The sequence below is a fragment of the Hippopotamus amphibius genome, chromosome 1 (assembly GCF_030028045.1).
Source record: "Hippopotamus amphibius kiboko isolate mHipAmp2 chromosome 1, mHipAmp2.hap2, whole genome shotgun sequence".
In the NCBI taxonomy this organism is placed as follows: domain Eukaryota; kingdom Metazoa; phylum Chordata; class Mammalia; order Artiodactyla; family Hippopotamidae; genus Hippopotamus; species Hippopotamus amphibius.
Window position 1 is genome coordinate 172,269,097 of NC_080186.1, and position 27,416 is coordinate 172,296,512.

Here is a 27,416-nt window from a genome sequence, read left to right on the forward strand (position 1 = left end):
CCTTACTTTATTGCAATATTCACTGTATTTTGCAGTGGTCTAGAACCAAACCCAGGTAACTTCCTGGTATGCCTGCAATGAGTATTTTGGAGGAGGTAATTTGAAGCAGTGAAAACATTCTGCTTCTCTCAAAGTTTTGCCCACTAATATTAGCATGTATCAGTGGATCTTGACTGTAACAAGTGGTGCTTTAACAATGATTTTCTATTTCCTTAATTCCTTCTATGTTTAATATTTGGAATCCTTCTGTAAGGAATTTTTCTGTGCCTTCTCTCTTATTCAGTTACTCATTTACTTATATGAGTAAAGACTCATGGACGATCATTTTGTTCTTTGGATTATAACCTGATACTATTGTTATTTATTTTGTTGCGCCAATAGTTCTGGCTTTGGACATTGGGAAGTCTTTTACATTGGCTCCTGTGTCCATCTGACATGCCCTGTTTTTTATTTTGTTTTTGTAGCATATCCTCCTCTTCTGATACTTATTCTAAGATGCTCCAGGCTCATCTTGTATTTTTCCTGTCCCAGTCCTAAAATCAGCCATTTCTCTGAGGAGCCTGGCTTCTTTTATTAGAGTATGGTATTAAGAAACAAGGATCTGGGTACAGTTTTGTCACTGGAGAGATTTGGGCAGAAGAAAGATACCTGTAACTTATGTTTTTAAAGGATCAGTCTTATGGCAGGTTCAGAATAGCTACATGGGAGTGACTGTTGCAGTATTCCAGACTGCCTGACAGTCATGTAGAGAAGCTGTAGAGGGAGGTACTCCAGTCACTATGAAGTGCCTCAGGTGCCCTTCTAGGAACCCACGCACGAGCCACGGCTGTTCATTCATGAAGCTTTTACTGAGCTTTGTCCCAGGCACAGAGCTCTCTGCTGATGTTACTGTTATGAAAAAGCGCTTTCCTCCTCCCTGGGGCATTCACAGTCTGGTACAACCGGTGCAACCCCGTGGTAAGTGGGGCGAGTAAAGATCTGTAAAAGGTAAAGTGTTAGCACAAAAGAGGGACCAGCTTTGTCTTGGAAGAGAGTCACAGAGAGCATAACACAAGGTGAAGAGTGCAGTTCTGGAGTCAGATTTACAGTGTGGGAATTGGGGTTCCCCGTGTATTAGCTGACAACTCTGAATCCTTGAGCCTTAGCTTCCTTATGTGGAGGGGCTGACAGCACCCACCTATGGAAGAGACCGCGATGCATCCACCATGCGCTTTCATCTTCATACAGCAGCTGTTGGTTCCCCTGCAGCTAAGAGGGGCCATATGTCAGACTGGTGGCCGATAGAAGATGGAGGAGGCAATGGGGTACCTCTCAGAGGTCTCCCTCAAACATCCTTGTGATCCTCCACATCCTCTCCGCCTTCTACACCAAAACTCCAGGATGGGCGTGGAAGCTGGTGCTCACAGCTTGAAAGTGAGCCCCACAGGTGATGCTGCCAGCCAGGAACACGTGCTCCAGACTCTGCGCGAGAGCAAGAAACAGTCTCGCTGAATTCTGGGACCACTTATTGCAACCCTCAGCCTCTCCTGATTCGCATAGCACTTCAAAGGTGGCTGGAACACCTAAGCAAGATAAACAGCACGTGATAAGCCCTCAATAACTGATAGCCGTTACTGTATTACATGCTATAGAGAGGGGGACATGCTATAGAGTTGGGACTTGAGGGGATCTGCTAGGTGGGTGGGAGATGATTGGAGTCAAGAGTTTTGAGCAGAGGGTAAACACTGACACGTAAAGAAAGGAAAGGGGGACAGTGAGAGTCTTAAAAAGGGGGGAGGGGAAGAAACTGGCATGGGACAAGCAGCTGCGCGGAGGTGCCCTGGCCCCCAGGGTCCCGCCTGTGTCACACGCACGCAGGGCAGGAGCCCCGCCCCTGTGCCGGCCCTGCTGACGGCCGCTCGGGGCCTCAGTGATGTTTCCCCCTCAGCTGCTCCACATCCAAACGGAGAAAGAGGCCTGGCTTTTTCATTTGTCTCAACCTAATGACAAGATCCTTCCTGGACACTTGTTTTTACTATTTGAAGTGTGTTTCTTTTATCACCTTCCGGTCACAGGAAGGGTCTTAATGGAGTTAGAATAGGAGAGGGAGCAGAGAGCTCCACAGAGGGGAGGCCAACCAAACAAAGGACAGAGGCACCTTTGTCTCTCTCAGTTGTCAGGGAACAAAGGACAAACAGGGCTGAAAAAGCGGCAATGGACGCTTTTCTTTAAGGTCCCCACTAAGCAATACAGACATTTCCCCAGGCTTAGGGGTCCAGCCCGTGGCCAAGCCAAAATGATCATCTATGCAAAGCTAGGCAGCCTGGAAACGGATGCAGCCTTGCTCGACCTTCCCAGCACCACCACTCGGGGGTCTAACCAGCCGAGTGGCCACCTAGCAGAGGAGGTCCTGATGCTCAAAAGGACACTACCTGTTTTCCTCTTTGCTTAAACTTATCAAAGTTCACTTATCCAGAGTCATTGTTCTGGGGCCCCTGTGAATGTTGTTGAGCTTGGGGGTGGTTAAGTTACAGCTTTCCCTTATGACACCAAAAGGAACCATGTACACAACTGGAAAATTGACACCAAGCTGACTGGACAAAATCAACCTAATGTTTATAGAAATCTTATCCAACCGAAAACTACACATCAGAAAAAATATAGCAGTCAGTGTTTCCAGGTAAAAAGACCACCCATGCCTGAAAAACAGGAAATAACCAAGACAAAGAAAACCACATCCAGAGAAATAAAATTTGGATGCATGTGAAATTTAGGAAAGCTTTACAGTGAGCTGTTTGTGTTCCTGCCCACAGAATTCTTCTTCTGTCTCCCCACCCCCCCCCCACCTCCTTGCCTCCATGTCTTTCCATATTGACAGTCTACCAGTGAGTATTTGGGAGCGAATCTTCTTGCTGAAGAACCCACTTTGAGCAAGCGCCAGCTGCAGCACAGGTTTCTAAAAGAGCCCAGTGTATATAAATTAAAGCGTATTAGCCATCGTGCCCTTTCCCTGGAAAGGAAATCACATCTACTTATTTGTATCTGGAAATCAAAACCTGCTTGTCTGTGGCATTCTCATGGATATGCCAAAACAAAACCCAGGCCAGCCTGGTTTGCATGAGGGCTGAGCACACAAAGAGATCTATTCATGCCTTTGGACTTCAAGAGAAACATAGGGTCCAACTAAGGTCAACAAAATGATCACAGCCTGATTTTAAAGGTTAGTTTTTAAAGGTACAGTTCACAACTGCTGCTAAGAAAAAAAAAAATTTTTTTTTCTTTAAGACAAATACTCAGAGATAAGAAACAAGCACAGGAGGAACCGTCCAATCTGCCTAGTCGTCATGTCTCTTTAAGATACGCAGTTGGTGTTAAACAGTGAATTGGCTGTAAAGCCTAATTTTTAAAAAGCCTCCCACACTACAGGATTTACTCACAGGATATGCTGTGGAAAACTGCCTGAAATATCTACGAATATCATCACTATTTAAATGCACAAATTTCTTCCACGTCTTAGCAGGTAGAGTCTTTGGGGAAATTTTTCTTTCTTTCCTCAACTTCCTTCCTTCTTTCTTTCCTCTTTTTCCCTCTTTCTTCTCCTTCCTACCTGCCTTTGTTTTTATCATCCCTTTTTGATGAAAGAATGGGAAGGAGAAAGCTAGTAACATTTATTGGGTACCTACTTTGATACAAATGCTTCCATGTATATTCAGCAACCATAAGGATGCTGTCCCCTGGATTAATTTGAAAAAGCCTGTTGTGCTTCCAGCGAATTCACTTTAGCAGAGATTTTTTTTTTTTTAAGTAACAAAGGCAACTTATTAAATGCACTGTTTAAAGATGTCAAAGTCCTTTGAATGACTTAATATGTCTAATCATATCTAAACTGCTGCCCTCCCATGTGATTTGCAGAGTATACATTTTCTGGTTTTGATGTAAACACACACAAATATACACACATATGCACAAACATATGTTTTTTCTTCTTATCCTGTAACTTGTATGCTCAGTTTTCTGGGCTGTTGGCTCTCTCTCCCCCTGCAGGATTTAGCCTCCGGGTAGAAGGTGTAGCCTAAGCAGTTTTGAGGAAAGCAGCCTCTGTCCTTCCAAATAACATTCTGTGACTTTCCCCAGCCTTTCCTTCCTCTGCCCCCACCTTGCCTCACCCACTGTCAGCTTCCTCTGGCTCAGCGTCTACAAACCCACATGCTCCATCGTACGCGGGGCGGGAGCTGAGCAAAGGAGGAAGGGCCTCTAACTGCTCAGTATTTTTCCAGAGAAATACCTATTATTCCTTCAGATTAGACATCTATGGCATGAGACAGTTACTCAAATTGAAACAGGTTGAGTTTATTCAAAGGATTATGTGGAATCTTGAGAAACTCACAGACCGTGTCCCTTATGGGCACGCGTTTTCACCTTGCCACCCCTGCCTTCACTTGGCTGTGCCCCTGCACACCTTCTCAGGCTGCCTCCCAGCAGATCGGGTCCGAGGTCCCTTTTCAGACTTGCTCTGGCAAAGGGCAAAGAGTCATCTGTGGCCTTTTTCGGAGATTTTGGACACTCTTCTCCAAATGTTTTTCCATCCAGTCAGTTCCTTCCTTTACTGCTGCTTCATCAGACTTTCTCCCAAGAAGGAATGAGAAGATTAACCTTCAACTGTGCTTTGGACCAAATAAAGGTTAAGGTGAAGAAGTTTTACTCTTTCCCACAGTGGCTTCTAAGATGTATTACGGGAAGTTAAGTTTCTCCTGGGTTGCTTCAGAGCTTGTGTTTGACAGGTGCAGTCCCTTGACCTTGTAATGATAACAGCCCACACCTGTTGAGCTCTTTGCTTCCTTAATATCCACAAAAAGTAGCAGGAAGGGACTATTTAATCCCCATCTTACGATGAGGAAACTGAGACCCAGAAAGGTTACGTAGAGTGCGGCCCATGACTGTCGTATTGAAAATCCCAACCTTTTCCCCAACCACTCTCTTGCTTGTGTCCAGAGGGATCGGGAAGACAGGCCCACAGCCTGGGATGAAGCCGCTGGTGCGTCCCCCACGTGCTCCGGGAGCCTTGTTTTCAGGTGGAGATGATGATAGCAAGAATCACCCTGCTTATATAGAAGCTGCTCTACGTGCTCTTACGTGTATTGGCTCATTTCACAGGCAGGGGGCTGAGGGTTGAGGTCGTGTAGCTGAGGCAGAGGTGCTTCCTGCAAACGACAGGCACTGTCCTCGATCAAGAAAGCTTCTTCTGTTTTCCAGGATCTCACGTGGAAAGGTTAGGAGTCTCTGAGAGGAAGATAAAAAGCGCGTTCAATGCCCTAAATGTGTTTGGCCCCAGGCCCCTTGGTGTGGCCAGAAGCACAGGGCCGTTGTTATGTAAGATGCCTGGGAGATGTGGTCTTGGGGACCTGATCTTAACAATTTTTCTCAGGGTATGCATGTAAATTAGTTTATCAGGCTTTTTTTTTTCAATTCTAGAATGAAGCAGTAAATCTGTGGACACGGTGCGGCTGAAGATGCCTGAAGAGGGGCAACAGGGCCGAGAGAGTCGGAAGGAGGTAAAGGTAGCGGTGCACACGGGTAAGCGATTTAACCTCTCGCGGCCTTGGGTTTCTCCTGTTCAAAATGGGTGTGACGCTACTTTCCTTGAAGTGTTGTGAGGATCAGAGCCGAGAAGGGCCGTTGGTCCAGGCTCCGTGTGTGGTCAGCGGTGGCTGTTATTTATTCTCCTGTTACCTCTCATAATGAGCAGTGCCACCTTGGGCAGGTTTTTAACATAAGTGTAAGCCCCATTTCTTCCTCTGTAAAGTGTGGGTGAATGTTCTGAAGACTGTTGAACTGATGTGAAACCTAGCCCGGAGCCAGGCCCTCGGCGGCGGCTCAGTCAGTGATGTGAACGCGCCCTCCCCCGGGCCCTGCCCTCACACAGGGAGCCCCCCTTCCGCCCGCTTGCCTCAGTCCTGGAGATGATACAGATTCCAAGGGCTTGGAAACCTCTCACTTTTTAATCCTTTTCGACCTTCTGCTTGGGCTAAGTTCTTTATCCTGGGTTCATTAAGCTCATCCATCAAGCCTCACAGTCCGGGGAGGAGCTGGTGGTTCAAGTTCCATTTTTAGAGTGTGCAGCACAAAGCGCGCTGTGATTGAAGAGCCTGCCTGACAGCACTCAGAAATGCACGGCAACTGCCGTCACAGAGCCCCTAATGCACTTGCTCCCACAGCCTGAGTTTCGTGACCTCTCACCAGGTGCCAATTATAGCTGACCTGATATTGGGCCTGCCTAGGGCAGGCGGAGTCCCTGTAATTCTACTCGGTACAGAGTACCTGTCAGCACTGCACAGAATCAAATAGTTCCATGGTGAATTCTCACTTTCCTTTTTCTCCCCCCACCTTGACGCACAAGATTATGGATTAGGGAAAACATATCAGATGAGAGAGAATCAGCTCAGCTTTGCTTATATGTAAATTTCAGCAAGGTCTTGGCACAGGGGGTTGGGACCCTGAGGCAAAGCAGTGGAAACTGGATGGTTGGCAGCTTCTTTAAGGCTCAGTTTCTGTGCAATCCCATGCAAAGTTGCATAAACCAGCGTCTGAGCAGTTTTTCTTACCTTTCAACAGAACATAATGACTGGGTCTTGTGGAAACAACTATACACTACAGGGTAGTGACTCGGTGAATTTTATCTTGCACTTTTGCCATCTGGGGCAGACATTCTGTCCCTACCAACCACTTTCATGTGTGACAGGGTCAGAAATTAAACCATGTGCAGAGTTCGTATAAGGTTTTATACATGAACCAACACATGGTAAGGGCCAGAAAAGTGGCAGCAAAGACTATGTAGTCATGTAATTTTATGAAAAACGTGTTACTCATGTCTCCAACATACTAGGTCTATGAATTAAAAGAATTCTGAAAACATGATAAAATCAGAGTTAGCATGTTTGTTTTTACTCAGTAGCAGAAATGGAGTTAATAAGGACAGGGTAATGGGGACGCTACTTTATTGCAAACCACTTGTGAGATTTCCCTGTATGTGAAGTTTATGGACAGGCACGTCTAGATATTTTACATTCAACTAGTGCCCTCTAGCGACGGGCGAGCAGTCTTTGGCTGTGTGTTGTCTCGTTTGAACGCCAAAGAATTGCACTCTTCATAAAATATCCTTAGCCACATTTACAAGAAAGGGAGAGAAAGAGAAGTTGGGAGGCAAGAAGGTGCTTTGAAGAGCCTTTGTAACTAAGAAGGCAAATCCCAGCAGCCATCTGCAGTTTTACAAAATAGGGGGTCTTAAATGCCTGGAGATAGCACGTTTCTTCCAGAGATGAGAGCATTCTTCAGTTAGGTATCTCTAAGAGCCCCCCTAGTATGGGACCTGAGTTTTTCCAGGCTGCCGCCAATAACTCACATACACTCCAAAAATTACACAATTCCTCTTGGCTCTGAGACACTGTGGCATACTGAGGCAGGACGCAAATGTTCCACCATCTGCAGCCAGAACAGAATATGGAGCTCTCATGAGCTGGAATCCTTTAGAGCCAACAGAGGACCAACGATGTGTCCTATGTATGTATCCACTGTCCAAAGCCTTTCTTGCTATCAAAACAGATTCTTGGCCTGGAAAACCATCTTCATGGATGGCACCAACATCGTCTGGGGGCAGAGACAACACTTGTTCTGAGCTGGCATCATCACCCGGCTATGGGGCATCTTTCATCTGTCCTAGACACGGCTGCCTTAATTCAGGCTTTGATCGTTTCACATTGAGACTGTTTTTATATCTTCCAAGTTGACTTCTCTCTCCCTTGCTAATTAATGCATCTTTTAGACTGCTACTAGTGGTTTCTGTAAAAAAAATATATATATATATATATATATATCTGGTGATCTTATGGGAAACTATAGTAACATGAAATGACCCCAGTCCACTTCTTCAGCCCCTTCTCCCATTTCCCCAGACACAGAACATGCTATCCTTTGCTGAATACGCCACATGCTCGTCTTCCTGTTTTGCCCTCTACGCAGAAGTTCTACACCCCAGCCATTCTTCCTGACCTGCAAGTGTCATCTCCTCTAGGAAGCATCCCTCACATCCTAACATCTCCCACCCATGATCCCACATCTGCTTTGACAGCAATGCTGCTCCTGAAGTCTTGGTGTCACTTGCTTATGACTTAGTCTCCACTTTGACCTCCTCCAGAACAAAATTTGAGGCTTATCCTTTTGTTTCCTTTTTAAAAATATTTTCTTTTACACTGTAAAATAGTACTGTGCACAAATGCTATACACAAGATTTGCCAAAACTAGAGCAATATAACTGAACATGCTTGTTTATTTTTATTGAGATATAATTGACATATAACACTAGTTTCTGATTGATAACATGATTTGTATTTGTACATATTGCAAAATAATCAAAATAAGTCTAGTTAAATTTCTATAAGCAACTTTCACATATATAATTATGTATATTGTTATTTAATATATGTATATTACATCTATATATTCTCATGTCATTTACTTCATAACTGGAAGTTTGCACCTTTTGATAACTTTGACCCATTTCATCCATTTCCCTACCTACCACCTCTGGCAGCCACCAGTGGGTTCTCTGTATCTATGAATTTTTGTTTTTTTAAGATTCCACATACAAGTGAAATTATACAGTATTTGTCTTTCTCTGACGTTTCACTTAGCATAAGCAGGAATATTTATTTCATATTGCCCAGAGTTGCCTAGCAAATAGCAGCACACACATGAGACATATAATTTTATACAATTTTGAAAGTCAGCTTCATTTATCTATCTCACCAGCCAAAATGGAAGGAGCATAAAATTCAACCCTGACAGGGTTCGAGTCTTTCTGCCACCTCTTACTGGTTGTGTGACCTTAGGCAAGTAACTAACCTCACTTACAGAATGGAGATAGCACCTTCCATGTAAAGTGCAAGTGAAGTGCCTAGGAGCACCTGGAACTAGGCACTCAGTGAATGAAATTTAATCCATCGGTCTGTTACATAATATACATGTGTATATGATTAAGTGGATTTGTTCTTCCTGCTGCAACAGCTGAAACTCAGAAAATTACTTAATTGTCTCTCTGATCGCATGCTGAATATTTCTATTCTTTCCACCATGATTCCATGCACATTTTCACTCGAACTTCAGTTTAGCATAGACTTTTTTTTAAACTAATGGAAGCTTATTCAAGGGGCAATTATTACTTCATGGAAATATTTATCTACCATTCCTTAGTTTCACACTAAGAAGCAGGGGGAAGCTAAGGTTTTACTACTAAGCAATTTAATCATTTTTTTTCTCTCTCTCTCACCTCCTATATATCCACTAAGGCCAAGTCAGCTGAAAAAACAAAATCATACAAGCAGACCTCTACCTCATCATCTTGTCTCAGAAACTCCTGCTGGCAACACATATTTCACATACCCAAAGTGAGGTGTTCTGAAAGAGACTCCAACTCCCTAATTTACTGCCCTTCTTTTCATAGCATCAGATTCTTAAAACATCGCCTGGGTGGCTGGCTGTCTCACTGTCAGGAGAGCTGAAGAGAGGCACTGGGGTCCAGGAAGGAGACATTAATGCCAAGTCCCTGCTGACAGGAATATTCAACTACACCCTTTTAAAGCATTAGACATAGGCAAAGAAACAGGGGAAAAAGACCCGGCTTGCCAAAAAGCCATTACGCAAACCTAAAAACGTGGTATTAAGTTTTTCTTTATAAGTGTTCTTTCCATGACAAGCCCTGCTAATTGGTGCTTCAGCTTCCCAAGTATTTCAGTTTTTATGTTACAGAAGAGACTTCAGGATCTAATTAGGTATATTTGTTAGAGACACTTGATTTTTTTTTTTCTGCTTGTTTCCATGTTAAATAAAGTAGTGAAAAGAAAAAGTTGGAGGAAGAGTTTTAGGCTAATGCATTAGGTCATAATTTTTGACAAAGTTCTGAGATTTATCCTGGATATAGCAACTCTGCAAAGGCAGAAAGAAGGAAACTCATCTTGACCCTATTTGGAGGAAAGCATGAATGAAACAGTGCAATAAGAGGGAAATAAAAGAAAATAGGTAATCTAAGTGACAAACTATATCTATAATATCTATCATACACATTATGGAGCATCCAGTGCAGCTCAAGCAATCACCAGACTTGAGTTCAGTTGCTACAAACCCACACTTTAGAGCCCCACCACACGCAACAGTCACAGAACTCTCCCCGTTTTAAAACTCTCAGGGGAATTGACACGTAGATTTGTACAGTCTGTTAGATTCCAACTGGTTACGTACGACTGGAAGCCCAGAGACGGGATGCCACCTCTTTGCATTAATTCTTTGGTCAGGGTTTCAAGAATTGGGCAAATTTATATAAAAATCCAGACATCTCGATACTTTCGGAGGAAGAAAATCGGCTCTTGGCACACAAAGCCCCACAATCCCCCAGGGCAACAATTAGATGAAACTGAGAAGACCTGTCCCTTGTTGGCTGGGTTATGTGTTTGCCAGGGCAGCCTCTCCACCTTTCCCACCACTGTTGCCTCCCTGAGCCCTACAGGCATTTGACTATGCCTAAGACAGTCTCCCTTTCCCTCCCAATTTTTTTTTAATGTTTTTGGCTGCACTGTGCAGCATGCAAGATCTTAGTTCCCCAACCAGGGATGGAACCTGAGTCCCCTGCAGGGGAAGCCCAGAATCCTAACCACTGGACCAGCAGAGAAGTCCTAAGATGGTTTTTCAAGTGCTTTTATTTCATTTTATTTTTTTAGAAATTTTATTGCGATACAGTTAATATACAATAAACTGCATATATTTAGAGTGTACTATTTGGTATCCCAATCTCCCAATTCATTTCCCCCCCCACCCTCCCCACTTTTCCCATTTGGTGTCCACATGTTTGTTCTCTACATATGTATTTTTGCCTTGCAAACCAGTTGATTTGTACCATTTTTCTATATTCCACATATATGTGTTAATATACGATATTTGTTTTTCTCTTTCTGACTCACTTCACTCTGTATGACAGTCTCTAGGTCCATCCATGTCTCTACATATGTCCCAGTTTCATTGTTTTTTAAAGCTGAGTAATATTCCATTGTATATATGTACCACATCTTTTTTATCCATTCATCTGTTGATGGAATTTTAGGTTGCTTCCATATCCTACTATTGTAAATAGTGCTCAATGAACATTGGAGTGCATGTGTCTTTTTGAATTATGGTGTTCTCTGGGTATATGCCCAGGAGTGGGATTGCTGGGTCATATGGTAGTTCTGTTTTTAGTTTTGCAAGGAACCTCCATACTGTTCTCCATAGTGACTGTATCAATTTACATTCCCACCAGCAGTGCAAGAGCGTTCCCTTTTCTCCACACCCTCTCCAGCATTTACTGTTCGTAGATTTTCTGATGATGACCATTCTAACTGGTGTGAGGTGATACCTCACTGTAGTTTTGATTTGCATTTCTCTAATAATTAGTGATGTTGAGCAGCTTTTCGTGTGCCTCTTGGCCATCCATATGTCTTCTTTGGAGAAATGCCTATTTAGGTCTTCTGCCCATTTTTTGATTGGGTTGTTTGTTTTTTTGATATTGAGCTGGATAAACTGTTTATATATTTTGGAGATTAATCCTTTGTCTGTTGATTCATTTGCAAATATTTTCTCCCATTCTGAGGGTTGTCTTTTCATCTTGCTTATAGTTTCCTTTGTTGTGCAGAAGCTTTGAAGTTTCATTAGGTCCCACTTATTTCTTTTTGTTTTTATTTCCATTACTCTAGGGGGGTGGATCAAAAGAGATCTTGCTGTTATTTACGTCGAAGAGTGTTCTTCCTATGTTTTCCTCTAGGAGTTTTATAGTGTCTGGCCTTACATTTAGGTCTTTAATCCATTTTGAGTTTATTTTTGTGTATGGTGTTAAAGAGTGTTCTAATTTCATTCTTTTCCATGTAGCTGTCCAGTTTTCCCAGCACCACTTATTGAAGAGGCTGCCTTTCCTCCACTGTATATCCTTGCCTCGTCATAGATTAGTTGACCATAGTTTATCTCTGAGCTTTCTATCCTGTTCCATTGATCTATATTTCTGTTTCTGTGCCACTGTAGCCTTGTAGTATAGCCTGAAGTCAGGAAGCCTGATTCCACTAACTCCGTCTTTCCTTCTCAAGATTGCTTTGGCCGTTCGGGGTCTTTTGCATTTCCATACAAATCGTAAAATTTCTTATTCTGGTTCTGTGAAAAACGCCATTGGTAATTTGATAGGTATTGCACTGAATCTGTAAATTGCTTTTGATAGTATAGTCATTTTCACAATGTTGATTTTTCCAATCCAAGAATATGGTATGTCCCTCCATCTGTTTGTGTCTTCTTTGATTTCTTTCCTTAGTGTCTTCTAGCTTTCCGAGTACAGGTCTTTTACCTCCTTGGTTAGGTTTATTTCTAGGTATTTTATTCTTTTTGTTGCAATGGTGACTGGGATTGTTTCCTTAATTTCTCTTTCTAATCTTTCATTGTTAGTGTATAGAAATGCAAGAGATTTCTGTGTGTTAACTGTGTATTCTGCAACTTTACTAAATGCATTGATTAGCTCAAGTAGTTTTCTGGTGGCATCTTTAGGATTTTCTATGTATAGTATCATGTCATCTGCGAACATTGACAGTTTTACTTCTTCTTTTCCAATTTGGATTCCATTTATTTCTTTTTCTTCTCTGATTCCTGTGGCAAGGACTTCCAAAACTATGTTGAATAGTAGTGAAGTGAGTGGACATCCTTGTCTTGTTCCTGATCTTAGAGGGAATGCTTCCAGTTTTTCACCATTGAGAAGGATGTTTGCTGTGGATTTGTCATATCTGGCCTTTATTATGTTGAGGTAGGTTCCCTCTAGGCCCACCTTCTGGAGAGCTTTTATCATAAATGGGTGTTGAATTTTGTCAAAAGCTTTTTCTGCATCTATTGAGATGATCATGTGGTTTTTATCCTTCAATTTGTTAATATGGTGTAACACATTGATTGATTTGCATGTATTGAAGAATCTGCATTCCAGGGGTAAACCCCACCTGATCATGGTGTATGATCCTTTTAATGTGTTGTTGGATTCCGTTGGCTAGTATTTTCTTGAGGATTTTTGCATCTAAATTCATCAGTGATATTGGTCTGTAATTTTCTTTTTTTGTAGTATCTTTGTCTGGTTTTGCTATTAGGGTGATGGTGGCCTCATAAGATGAGTTTGGGAGTGCTCCTTCCTCTGCAATGTTTTGGAAGAGCTTCAGAAGGACGGGCATTAGCTTGTCTCTAAATGTTTGATAGAATTCACTTGTGACTCCATCTGGTCCTTGACTTTTGTTTGTTGGGAGATTTTAAATCACAGTTTCAATTTCATGAGTTGTGATTGGTCTGTTCATGCTTTCTATTTCTTCCTGATTCAGTCTTGCAAGGTTATCCCTTTCTAAGAATCTGTCCGTTTCCTCCAGGTTGTCCATTTTACTGGCATATTGTTGCTTGTAGTAGTCTCCTGTGGTGCTTTTTATTTCTGTGGTGTTCATTGTAACTTCTGTTTCATTTCTAATTTTATTGATTTGAGTTCTCTCCCTCTTTTTCTTGATGAGTCTTGCTAGAGGTTTATCAATTTAATTTATCTTCTCAAAGAACCAGCTTTTAGTGTTATTGATTTTTGCTACTGTTTTCTTTGTTTCTATTTCATTTATTTCTGCTCTGATCTTTATGATTTCTCTCCGTCTACTCACTTTGGGTTTTGTTTGCTCTTCTTTCTCTAGTTTCTTTAGGTGTAAGGTTAGATTGTTTATTTGGGATTTTTCTTGTTTCTTGAGGTAGGATTGTGTTGCTATAAATTTCCCTCTTAGAACTGCCTTTGCTGCATCCCATAGGTTTTGGATCATTGTTTTCATTGTCATTTGTCTCTAGATATTTTTTGATTTCCTCTTTGATTTCTTCAGTGATCTCTTGGTTATTTAATAGCATATCAAGTGCTTTTTAATATACTGGTAACTAGTTTCTCACAGTTCTTTGGGCTAGAGGTTCAAGGTGTCAGCAGAGTTGCTTTCTTCTGAAGCCTCTCTCCTTGGTTTGGAGATGGCTTTCTTCTCCCTGCATCTTCACATGGTTTTCCCCTTCTAGTCTTTATCCTAATCCCTTCTTATAAGGTCACCGGTCATACTGGCATAGGATCCACCCTAATGGCCTAGTTTTAACTTAATTACCTTTAAAGATCTTATTTGCAAGTACCTCCATATTCTAAGATACAAGGGTTAGGACTTCAACATAAGAATTTTGGAGGGGTACAATTTAGCCCCTAAAATTTCTAAAGATAACAAGGCACATATCGCGTTCAGTCTATTCTACTACAATCCACATTTCTATATCAATTAGCGTAAACAAAATTGGTAAATGGCTCGATATTGTCTGTGTAAACTAGAAGTCTTAATGTTAATGGTTCGTGAAAGTAAACAATAGCACCTAAATGCAAAATCACAGACAGAGATGAAAACAGGAATCCCTGAAGTGTACTACACTGGTTTCCACTTAAGCAAATGTTTTTCTCTTTGGCTTTGATGAGAGCCCCTGCTCTGACTTGGAAGAGCTTGTTGCATTGTTCTCCTTGACCATTCTGTATTTTTTCCTTTTTCCAGAACTCAGCATCCTCAACCCTTTATTAGTCCCCTCTGTTTCCATTAAGCTACCTCCACCATTTTTTAAATTAAGATATAATGGACATATATATTACATATAATTGACACTATAACAAACATCATATTTCAGATGTAAAACAATGATTAAAAACTTGATTCCACATGTCGATGAGATCATAAACTATCCTTCCCTGTATTTGACTTTCATTTAGCATAATACCCTTGAGGTCATCTGTGATGTTGCAAATGAAAATACTTCATTTTTATGACTGAATAATACTCCATTGTGTATATATACCAATTCCTCTTCATCAATGGACACTTAGCTTGCTTCCATGTCTTGGCCATTGTAAATAATGATGCAAAGAACGTGAGGGTGCTGATAGCTTTTTGAGTTAGTGTATTTGTTTCCTTTGGACAAATGCCCAGAACTGGAACTAATGGATCCATGAAATAGTCCGATTTTTAACTTTGGGGAGCAACTTGATACTGTTTGCCAAAATGCTTACAGTAATTTGCATTCCCTTCAACAATTCACAAATATTCACTTCCCTCCACATCCTTGTCAACACTTGTTAATTTTTTTCTAGTTTGAGTTGTAATTGACATACCCACTGTACGCAATGAAGGTACACACCATTGCAATGGTTTCACTTTCCTATACTGTGAAATGAACACTGCAGTATGTTTAGTTAGCATCCCTCGTGTCACTAAGGAACAAAAACACAGGAAGCCAAAAAGAAAAAAAAAACTGTTTCTTTTTCCTTTAGGATATGCTTTCTTAATGACTTCATATATATGTGTGTGTGTATGTATGTGTATATATATATCCCATACAACAATGTTAACTATAGTCACCATTCTGTACATCACATCCCTAGTACATATTTATCTTATAACCACAAGTTTGTCACTTTGATCAGTTTGGTCCAGCTCCCCTTTCCCCCAACACCCTGTCTTTGGTAACCACAAATCTGATCTCTTTTTCTAGGAGGAGTTTGGTGGTTGCTGTTGTTATGGTGATGGTTGTTCTGTGGTTCCATATGTAAGTGAGATCATATAGTATTTCTCTTTATCTGAATTGTACTGTTTAGTATAATGGCCACAAGGTCCATGTTGTTGGTAATGGCAAGATTTTTCTTCTTTTCAAATGGAATATATTCCATTTGTATATTTACTACATATTCTTTATCCATTCAGCCATCTGTGGATGCTTGCTTAGGTAGTTCCCTGTCGTGGCTCTATTAAACAATGCTGCTATGAACATTGGGGTGCTGTTGGAAACAGAATCTTTTTCTTCATTTCTTTTTCAGATAATCATTGTTAGTACATGGACACGTTACTGAATTTTGTGTATTAATTTTGTGTCCTGCAACATTACTCAGGTGGATGATTAGATCTAAGAATTTTTTGGATTTTCCATATGTAAAATACTGACATGGTCAAATAGAGACAGTTGTCCTTCCTCCTTTCCAATTCCAAGGGCTTTTATTTCCTTCTGTAGCCTGATTTATCTGGCTAGGACTTCCAATACTGTGTTAAGCGGAAGTTGTGAGGGAGCATCCTTTTCTTGTTCCTGATTTTAGAGGAAAAGCTTTCAACCTTTCACCATTGCATACAATAGTAAATACGGACTTGTCACATATTGCCTTTATGTTGAGATCTGTAACTTCTCTATAGAATTTTCCATAGCTTTTTTCTTTTATCATGAACAGATGTTGAATTTTGTCAGTTTTTTTAAATGATCCTGTGCTTTTTCCCCCTTTCCATTGTAATAATGTAATATATCACATTGATTGATATTTGTGTATGCTGAACGGTCCTTGCATCCCAGGATAAATCCCAATGGATCATGGTGAATGATTCTTCTAATGTGCTGCTGAATTCTGTTTGCTAGAATTTAGGTAAGCATTTTTGCACCTCTATTCATTGGGGATATTGGCCTGTAACCTTTCTGGTAGCATCCTTGTCTGGCTTTGGTATCAGGGTATTGCTGGCCTCCCAACATGAGTTTGGTAGTGTTCCTTCTCACATATTTTGGAAGACTTTGAGAACTGGCATTTGTGTCTTCCTTAAATGGTCGGTAACCTTCACCAGTAAAGACATCTGGTCCTAGGCTTTTCTTCACTGAGAGGTCCTTAGCTGCTGATTCAGTCTCCTTCCTTGTCTCTTCAGATGTTCTGTTTCTTCACAATACTGTCTTGGTAGATAGTATGTGTCTACGAATTTCTTCTTTTCTTCTAGATGGCCAGTTTTTTGGCATACAGTGTCTCACAGTAGCCTGTTAGGATCCTTTGTAATGTTGTGGTATCAGTTGTAATGTCTCCCTTTTCATTTATAATTTTCTTCCTCTGGTTCCTCTCTGTTTTTACCATGGTTGTTCTGGCTAATGGTCTGTCCATTTTGCTTATATTTTCAAAGTGCTAACTCTTAGCTTTGTATACCGTTTCCATTGTATTCTTGTTCTCTGTTTCACTTACTTGTGCTCTAATCTTTATTACTACCTTTCTTGTGCTAATTTTGGACTCAGTTTCTACTACTTTTTCTGTTCCTTAAGGCATGAATTAGGGTGTTTCTTTGAAATCTTAAAGGAGGTAATTATTGCTATGAAATTATCTCTGTTAGATCTGCTTTTGCATTATCACATAAATTTTGCTGTATTCTGTTTCTATTTCCCTGTGTCTCTAGAAATTTATTTCTCCTTGAATTTCATCTTTAATCCATTGGTTGCACAGAAGCATGGTCATATCCATGCAACTGTGACTTTTCCCGTTTTCCTCCAGCTATTGATTTCTACTTTGGTACCATGGTAGTCAGAGAAGTACTTTGTGTGATTTATTTCTTCCTGAATTTGAGAATGTTTATGTGTCCTAACACCTGACCCCTCCTTAAAAATGTTTCATAAGTGCTTCAGAACAATGTGTATTCTGATACTGTCATGTAGAATGGTCTATACATGTCCCTTAGGTTCCTTTGATCTCTAGTGTTGGTCAAATCCTCTGTTTGCTAATGGATTCTCTGTCTAGATGACCTAAATATTCATGAGAATGGGGTATTAATGTACCATTGATAACTGTTTTTAATTGGCATACAGTTGATTTACAATGTGTGCTGATTGCTGCTGTACAGCAAAGTGATTCAGTTATACATGTGCATACATTCTTCTTTATATACCTTTCCATTAAGGTTTATCACAGGATATTGAATACAGTTCCCTCTGCAATACAGTAGGATCTTATTGTTTCCCCATTCTATATACTGTAGTTTGTACCTGCTAACCCCAAACTCTTATCTATCCGTCCCCCAGCTCCCCTTCCCCTTGGAAAACCACAGGTCTGTTCTCTATGGCTATGAGCCTGTTAGTGTTGCAGATAGGTTCATTTGTGGCATATTTTAGGTTGCACATATAAGTGATATCCAATGGTGATGGTCTTTCTCTTTTTGACATACTTCACCTAGCTTGATAATCTCTAAGACCATCCGTGTTGCTGCAAGTGGCATTATTTGGTTCTTTTTTTTTAATTGCTGCATAGTATTCCATTGAATTTAAGTACCACAACTTCTTTCTTCATTCACCTATGGACATGAAGGTTGTTTCTACATCTTGGCTATTATGAGCAGCACTGCAATGAACATGAGGGTGCAGATAGATTTCCATGTTAGGGTTTTTTTTTTTCCTTTGGATAAATGCCCAGAAGTGGAAATCATGGATCTATGAAACAGATCTGTTTTCAACTTGCGGGGAAACCCCATACTGTTTGCCACAATGGCTACAGCATATACCTTCCCATCAACAGTGCACAAGGGTTCCTTCTCTCCGCATCTTGCCATCATGTGTTCATTTGTTTCCAGTTTCTGGAGGTAAGATTGACATACACCACTGTACATGTTGAAGGTACACACCATCACGATGGTTTGACTTATGTATATTGTGAAAAGAACAACACAGTAAGTGTAGTTAGTATCCCTCATCTCATTAAGGAACAATGAAAAGAGGAAGCACAAAAGAAAAACTACTGGTTTTTTTGGTAGTGTTGTGATAAGTCTTTAGGATATTCTATCTTACCTTTTATATACATCATACAACAATGTTAACTATAGTCACTGTTCTGTCCATCATATCCCTAGTACATATTTATCTTGTAACTGGAATTTTGTCCCTTTTGACAATTTTGATCTGATTTCCCCTTCCCCCAACACCATGTCTTTGGTAACCACAAATCTGATCTCTTTCTAGGTGGAGTTTGGTGGTTGCTATTGTTATGGTGATGGTTGTTCTGTGGTTCCATATGTAAGTGAGATCATATAGTATTTCTCTTTATCTGAATTGTACTGTTTAGCATAATGGCTACAGGTTCCATCCATGTTGTTGATAATGGCAAGTTTTTTCTTGTTTTTAATTGGGATAGTATTCCCTTAGTATATATATCGCATCTTCTTTATCCCTTCACCCATCCATGGATGCTTACGTAGTTCCCTGTCGTGGCTCTATTAAGCAATGCTGCTCTGAACATCAGGGTGCTATTGGAGACTGAATCTTTTTCTTCACTTTTTTCAGATAATCATTGTTAGTGCATGGACACATTACTGAATTTTGCTTGTTTATCTAATCATCCACACTACTCAAGTGGATTATGAGATCTAAGAATTTTTTTGTTTTGTATATATAAAATACTGTTATCTGCAAATGGAGACAGTTCTCTTTCGTCCTTTCCAATTCTGAGGCTTTTTATTTCTTTCTGTAGCCTGATTTATCTGCCTAGGACTTCCAATAGTATCTTAAGTAAAAGTGGTGAGGGAGCACCCTTTTCTTGTTCCTGATTTCAGAGGAAATGCTTTCAACCTTTCACCATTGCATAGGATATTGTATATGGGCTTGTCCATATATGGCCTATGTTGAGCTCAATTCCCTCAATATTGAATTGTCCAGAGTTGTTTTTTTTCTTTTTATCGTGAAGAGATGTTGAATTTTGTCAGTTTTTTGTAGATGATTGTGTGTTTTTATTTCCCTTCCTGTCTATTCATGTAATATATCACATTGATTGATATTTGTGTATGCTGAACCATCCTTGCATCCCAGGATAAATCCCAATGGATCATGGTGAATGATTCTTCAAATATGCTGCTGAATTCTGTTTGCTAGAATTTAAGTAAGCATTTTTGCACCTCTATTCATTGGGGATATTGGCCTGTACCTTTCTGGTAGCATCCTTGTCTGGCTTTGGTATCAGGGTATTGCTGGCCTCCCAACATGAGTTTGGTAGTGTTCCTTCTCACATATTTTGGAAGACTTTGAGAAGAACTGGCATTTGTGTCTTCTTTAAATGGTCGGTAACCTTCACCGGTAGACATCTGGTTCTGGGCTTTTCTTCATTGGGAGGTTTTAGTTGCTGATTCAGTCTCCTTCCTGGTCTCTTAGATGTTCTCTTTCTTCATGATTCTGTCTTGGTAGGTAGTATGTGTCTACAAATTGGTTCTTTTCTTCTAGATGGCCAGTTTTTTGGCATATAGTGTCTCACAGTAGCTTGTTAGGATCCTTTGTATTTTTGTGGTATCAGTTGTAATGTTTCCATTTTGATTTCTTCCTCTGTGTTTTTACCTTTGATAGTCTAGCTTAAGGGTTATCCATTTTGTTTATTGTTTCGAACAGCTAACTCTTAGTTTTGTGTATTGTTTCCATTGTATTCTTGTTCTCTATTTCACTTATTTGTGCTCTAATCTTTATTATTACCTTCCTTGTGCTAATTTCGGACTCAGTTTCTACTACTTTTTCTGTTCCTTAAGGCATGCATTAGGATGTTTCTTTGAGGTCTTAAAGGAGGCAATTATTGCCATGAAATTCTTTGTTAGTTCTGCTTTGACTTTATCTCATAAATTTTGCTGTATTCTGTTTCTATTTCCCTGTGTCTCTAGAAATTTATTTATCCTTTAATTTCTTCTTTGATCCATTTGTTGCTCAGAAATGTGTTCATATCCATGCAATTGTGAATTTTCCCATCTTCTTCCGGGTCTTGATCTCTAGTTTCATACCATGGTAGTCAGAGAGCATATTTGGTGTGATTTCTTTCTTCTTGAATTTGATAAGATTTGTTTTGTGGCCTAACACATGTTCTATTCTAGAAAATAATTTACGAGCACTTGAGAACTATATGTTTCTGATGTTTTCAGAATGTTTTATCCATGTTTCTTATGTTCCTTTGATCTCTAGTGTTGTTCAAAGCTAGTTTATGGATTCTGTCTTGATGACCTAAATATTTTTGAGAATGTGGTATTCATGTCCCATTTTTTATTGTTTTTTAATTGGCCTATAGTTGACTTACAGTGTGTATTAATTTCTGTTGTACAGCAAATTGTTTCAATTATACATATACATTTTTTTTATTCTTTTCCATTATGGTTTATCACAGGATATTAATTTTAGTTCCCTGTGCCATACATTAGGTTCTTGTTGTTTATCCATTCTATAGACTCTAGTTTACATCTGCTAACTCCAGTCCATCCCTCCCCTACTACTCCTCCCGCTTGGTCCCCCAACAGTCTGTTTCTATATCTGTGAGTCTGCTTCTGTTTGAAGATAGTTTCACTTGTGTTATATTTTAGTTTCCACATATAAGTGATATTCTATGGTATTGGTCTTTCTCTTTTGACTTAGTTCACTTAGCATGATAATCTCTAAGACCATCCACGTTGCTGCAAATGGCATTATTTTTTTTATTGCTGCATAGTATTCCATTGTCTGTCTGTACCACAACTTCCTTATCTATCCATCTGTTGATGGACATGTAGGTTGTTTCCCTGTCTTGGCTATTGTTAGCTGTGTTACAATGAATATGAGGGTGGAAATAGATTTTCCTGTTAGTGTTTTTGTTTCCTTTGGATAAGTGCCCAGAAAGGGAACTGATGGATCCAAGAAACAGTTCTATTTTCAGCTTTGGGGGGAACCTCTATACTGTTTGCCACAATGGCTACAGCAATTTGCATTCCCGTCAACAGTGCACAAGTATTCCCTTCTCTCAACTTTTTTGCCAATGTGTTAATTTTTTTTTCTAGTTTTTTTGAGCTAAAATCGACATACACCACTGTACATATTTAATGTATACACCATTTCGATTGTTTGACTTACCTATATTGTGAAATGAACACTGCAGTAAATTTAGTTAGCATCCCTCATCAAAGCCCAAAACAGCCCCCCCCAAACTAAAATGAAAAATAAGGCATAATATTGTTTTCCTTAAACATAACATTGTAAAATTAAAAGTATACTAGGGCAAAGTCCTCATGCCACTATTTGAATTCAGTTAAATTCAAAAAATAATTGTAAGTGATTCACCTATAATTTCCTGAAGCAAGTATCAGGATGTTTCAAGAGAATGGTTTACTAAGTCACACATCCCATTTGACTTCTCTCTCTGTAACCTGTGTGTTGTTATGATACTGGGTAAGCAGCTTAATCTGATTCAGTTATGTCATCTATAAAAATAAGTGGCTACTCCATTGCCTAACTAACAATAGGTACTTATCACATAAATGTTAGCTCCTCTTTTCTTAGTGCTTTAAATCCTTAAAATGAGTTCACTTTATGCATAATTCCAAAGATGTCCTTCATCCTTAAATTTTTTAATTTCCTTGATTATGACACTGCCAATTTTGTTTCTTTTGCCATTTTTTTTCTCTTCCAGTTAATTCTGAAACAAGGTATAAATTTAAAAGGGCTTTTCCTAGCCCTAAACCACATTTTTCTTCTCTATTGAAAACAATACTTTATCTTTTAGCAAATAAAGCCCCCAAATCAATATCCTATTGTCTTTTGGCATGTGCCCTTTCACCCACCAAAACAAAAGAAAAATCCCTCATTTGGGGATCATAGGCTCAGAATAGCAGAATAATGAATAAACTTTTTTTTTTTTTTTTAAAGAAGATACTCCTGGAGGTCAAGGGTAAATTAAACTCGGCACTGGAGAGGTTTCCTTATGAACACGGGCCTTAACTTCTTGCCTATTACTGCCAATGTATCCTCTCCCCCAAAATATTCTGAGTTCTTTAACCTTGAAGTTAGAAACTCTGGTACACAGCTGACCCTTGAACAAAATGGGTTTGCACTGTGCAGGTCCACTTATATTTTTTTCAATAAATATGCAGGACAGTACCACACAATCAGTGGCTGGCTGATCTCTGATGTGGAATTATGGATATGGAGGGCTAACTATAAAGTTGTATGTGGACCTGGGCCTGTACAGGGTGTAAGCTCCCCTAAACCCTCAATGTTCAAGGGTCAACTGTATTTGAATGTTACAGTTCCACTTGAAAATGGTGTTTAAAGTTGCTATTCCATAATTCTTGGCAGCAAATAGCCAGCTGAGACAAAAAGGAACATGGGTCCTTCTAATATAATATGAATATGATTAGCATTTTAAAAAAAATCCCTTGGGATATAAGTCGAGGTATTATTTATTTATGACATATTTACATACGTACAGAATTGGCTTTATCCAATACATCATTCTGCATAGTATCTTAAAAAGGAATACCATATTCTGGAGTAAAAATCCAAGTTTCTTAATTTCTGTATTACCCAACATCTTTTAGAACACAAAATATTACCAATTTGGCTTCACAGAACAAAAATTCCTGTTTAGAATTTTTTCTAGCCAAGGAACAAAGTAAATTCAACATCTTAAACTAATTTAGCTGACCCTGAGTATATTACTAATGTGCATAATTTTGAATTAATGTATATAATACACTTTCATCTGTACTGTTATCTACTTATATTTACTATCATACTACCATTTTGTCTATACCCATTCATCTCAATTTTCTACTTCATTAATCCTTGAATGAAAGAACAAAGAATGGGGAAGTAATAATAAGAGAGTGAGAGGAGAAAACTACAGGTATTGGCTCAAGCTTTTCCACCCAAAGTCTGGGGCCCAGCTCTAGATCCAGGGTTACCTGATAAACTTAATAACAAGAAGATATTAAAAAGTATACAAACTTATTAAATTCAGTAAGTACTTCTGGGAGTACTTCAAAAGAAAAAACAAAAAAACACAAACATGACCAAAACAGTAGTGGCAAAGAACTGTGTTAAAGATAGATTGTCCCAAGATGCTTGAGGGGGAAAAAGCAAAAAGTCCCCAGCTCAACTCTCCCTAAAAAATGCTAGTGTGGGAGTTTTAAGGAAACAAGCAGGAAAAGAGCAGGGCAGCCAGATGATTGGTGAAGGGAGCCATGAGCTTAGGTTGATGACCAGCACATCTCACGTCAAAATATCAACAGTAAAAAAGACTGCCTGGCTCATGCTGCCATGGTGTATGAGATACAATAAGTTACTTTTCTTGCCCCTTGTACAACAGGGAAAACCAAGAATGAAAAAATAAACAAGAGACTGGGAAAGCTGACCATGGGGAGTTAGTCATGAGCTGATGCCTTTCAAAGATAACTCTGGGCCAAAAAAGGAATAAGGGGCCAGATCGAGATCGTGTATTTATCTTTTCCATCTGCCCTTCCCTAGTCCTCACCCACTCACAGAGAGCAGAAGGTGCAAATTACCAGGTGCAGGAAAATCACCTGCACCCAAACCCTAGAATAACTCTGTCATTGCTGTTTGGGGATTTGAAGAAAACTGTCCTCTAATGGGATGTCAATGTAAAATTTCTCTGCAATAGGAGAGGAAAAAAGCAGAAATGTGAAGTATGGGCATACGTTCCTTCATTCCTAACAGTGATGAGTCTTCAGGCTGATGCCATGGTAACATTACTGTTAGAAAAGGGCAGCTTTTCAAAATAAAGGATAGAAACAAGTGGTAGAGAAAGGCTTCTCTTACTCATGAAAGATGGAGAAAACAGAGATGAAGTGTTCCATAAATACCAATAAAAAGGGAAAATAAGTATTCTGTCCCTATTATGCTATAGCAACTGGCTATATTGCTCTTCTTTCTCTCATTACTTTTAATGACACAGACGTCTGAAGTGCACTGAACAATCATTATACAGTGCTTGGAAATTAACATATAATACAGATGGAAAGTTAATCTCATCCTCAGGTAAAAAAAAAAAAGCAGAAATCAAATAAGTACTTGAAATGATATTAATACAAAGCAAACATTACATGTAATGACAGTACAGGATAACAGCTTCAACACCATAAGAGACTCTATAAGATTGTGTTAATTCTTTTACATCTAAAGAATTATATAGAAGAGTAAATAAAAGTTAAATTACATTTATATAAGAAACTATCTCAAAAAGTTTTTGAACTTTCATATAGAGTTCAAAAGTATATGATGAACTATTTATTTTTGATTTGTATAAATCCAAAAATGGTAAAATATATTATTTGGGGGAAAAAGAAGCTTTCATTAAATACAAACATAATGGACTAAATAAACCAGATTCACTATAAAAACAGTTTCTTTGAAAACTTCCATAAAAAGTAAAGGCAGAATGGCACAAAGTTAGAAAAGCAGTGTTTAAGGCAAACTAAAGAAGATGTAATCCTAATTAAAGTCATATAATCCCATAAACAACAGAGTAATTTCCTCTCAACAATTTCTCTATTACAGTTGGAGAAATGAGTTAAAGCAGAAATGTTTGTTGTCAGAGTTCACTTGGAAGCACTGAATACTATTATGCAAAAATAACGCAAATGCTTCTAATTTAAATATACTTGAATCGTTTGCCACTTAGCTGTCACAGAGCAATGGAAAAATAAAATGTATTATCCCAGTGTTCATCGTATAGTATGAATGTGAAATGTTGAAACTTACTTAAAAAAAATTTTTTTTTCGGGCTATGTGTATAACATGATAACCAAAAAGAAAGTGATCAATTCTGTTATTCTAGCCCATGTTAAAAATATGCATAGAAAAGTGCACCATCTCCCTACAAGTAGGTGTCTTAGAGTCTCTTGTTGAGCACAAGGCTTAGCATCAGACCTGTGACCACATGCACACACAAAAAGCTTCAAAGACTGACGGGTAAGAGATTAATCATGAATTAAAAGAAACAATGCTTTTAAACAATATTCGGTAAACATGTTCTTTAGTCAACTATTTCTTAAAAAACAAAATAATCAAGTACACATTATTAAGTTAAATATCTTAGCACATGAATCTGCACCTTATAAATCTGGTATATCAAACTGTCCTATAAAAATATTTTTTTGAGAACTATGGTACGTGAAATTATATAATCAGAAAAAGAATCTGTTTCATCTACTGGAATGACACCATGCCTTTCTAGGAAAGAAAAACTGCAGCCTACAGGAAAATGATCAAAACAGCTGGACTGATTTGAAGTTGTCCAGTTTAAGAAGGGACCATCTCTTCTCCACCAGCAGCTCAAAGTGAGCAAGTGTCAATATTCCGGGTCAGCCTTCTCACATGGTCCTGGGAGGCAGGCGCTGTTTATACATGCCTGCTATCGCTTTGGCTGCGCTGTAGATCATCTGCCGACGAGACATGCCAGTGAAAGTCACATGCCAATCAGTCCGGCTGACATTGAGTAAGCTCTTCTCCAGGACTTCACCCACTGTCACCAAAAGGCCCGACCACCTCAGATTGTAGTCCTGGGGGGTTAGACTTTGAGCCTAAGGAAAAAAGAAATTGATATTTTTAATACATTAAAAAACATCATTGGAAGTAGCTATAAGTGACATTTCACAGTCTCTCAGGTTACTTTTAATAGAGATTATGACAAAGCCTGAGAAACAGCTATGCTGCCAAATGTATGAAGTTACAAGGCTACAAAAAAACAAAACTATTGCACACATGTACTTGATTTAAAATGTCCACCCTACGCTCATTGTTTACAATCTAAGTCTTAAATCTAATGACTCCATCTAACAGAGCTCAGCGTCAGAGGCCTTAAGTTCTAGTTCTATATTCAGTGTCACTTCAGGTTAATAATAAGATTAGTGCTAAAACAGAAATGCTACTTTTATCTTTTTATAGTAATAAAATTCCTACCAGAAAGAGAATACTGCATATTAAGGCTTTAACCCTAGAAGAGAATTATTCATTTGCACAAGAGTATTCCTGGAAACTTCATTTATGTGTGAATAAGTTAGTACCAATACATAATCAAATATCCAGTCCAGGAGAGTGCATCAACCATTGTTACATCACTTGTACCTGACCCAGCCTATATCTGCTCCCATGGAAATCATTTATTCATATACACAGGAATCAAAGAATAAACTCATTGCCTGACATCCAAGAATGATGTAGTTTTTTGGCTTTAGGGTGTTAAGTATAGCTCAGAGGAGTATATCCACACATAGAATGGATCCATGCAGTGATTCCCAGATGTGCTATATATTATAATCACCTGAGACGCTTTTTTTTTTTTTATACCAAAACCAGTTTTCATGCTCTACCTAAGACCAATGAATTGGAAACTCACAGATGGTTATAAAACAGTTTCCAAGAAAATACTTATAAAACAGTTTCCAAGAAAATAGTTATACTTATAAAACAGTTTCCAAGAAAATCTGCTGCGGACAGCCCAGCAGTTGAGGAGCCTGCTGTGTCTTCCCTTCCACAGTGTACACTGTGCTATCAGTATTTTACTATGTTTCAAAGAGAGACAGTAAATAAACCACTACAGTCCTCAGAACTGTGTTTCTCCAATGTGATGTACACATGAAGCATCTTGAGGAGCTTCTAAAGTTGCAGATAATAATTCTGTAGCCTTGGGTTAGGGGCTAAGAGTCTGCTTTTAAAAAAAAAAAAAAAAAAAGACTAAATGGGCAATGCACAAATCCTTTTTTTCCCAGTTTTGAGATAAAAGTGATATACAC

The 27,416-nt window shown here is 39.2% G+C and overlaps 1 protein-coding gene and 1 long non-coding RNA gene across 7 annotated transcripts in view; one reads left to right on the plus strand and one right to left on the minus strand.

Annotated features, from left to right (window-relative positions):
- The first annotated feature begins 5,173 nt into the window (after nt 1-5,173).
- Nucleotides 5,174-27,416, plus strand: part of LOC130853787 (uncharacterized) — a 51,524-nt gene continuing 29,281 nt past the window's right edge. Inside the window, exons 1-2 of the long non-coding RNA XR_009053880.1 lie at nt 5,174-5,248; nt 5,452-5,553. This is a non-coding gene — a long non-coding RNA (uncharacterized LOC130853787). The remainder of the gene's footprint in view (nt 5,249-5,451; nt 5,554-27,416) is intronic.
- Nucleotides 23,054-27,416, minus strand: part of PRRC1 (proline rich coiled-coil 1) — a 45,097-nt gene continuing 40,734 nt past the window's right edge. For all 6 annotated transcript variants that reach the window (XM_057736102.1, XM_057736068.1, XM_057736094.1 and 3 more), the window contains one exon: nt 23,054-26,204. In XM_057736102.1, the coding sequence (XP_057592085.1) occupies nt 25,995-26,204 (210 nt within the window). In that variant the 3' untranslated portion in view covers nt 23,054-25,994. The remainder of the gene's footprint in view (nt 26,205-27,416) is intronic.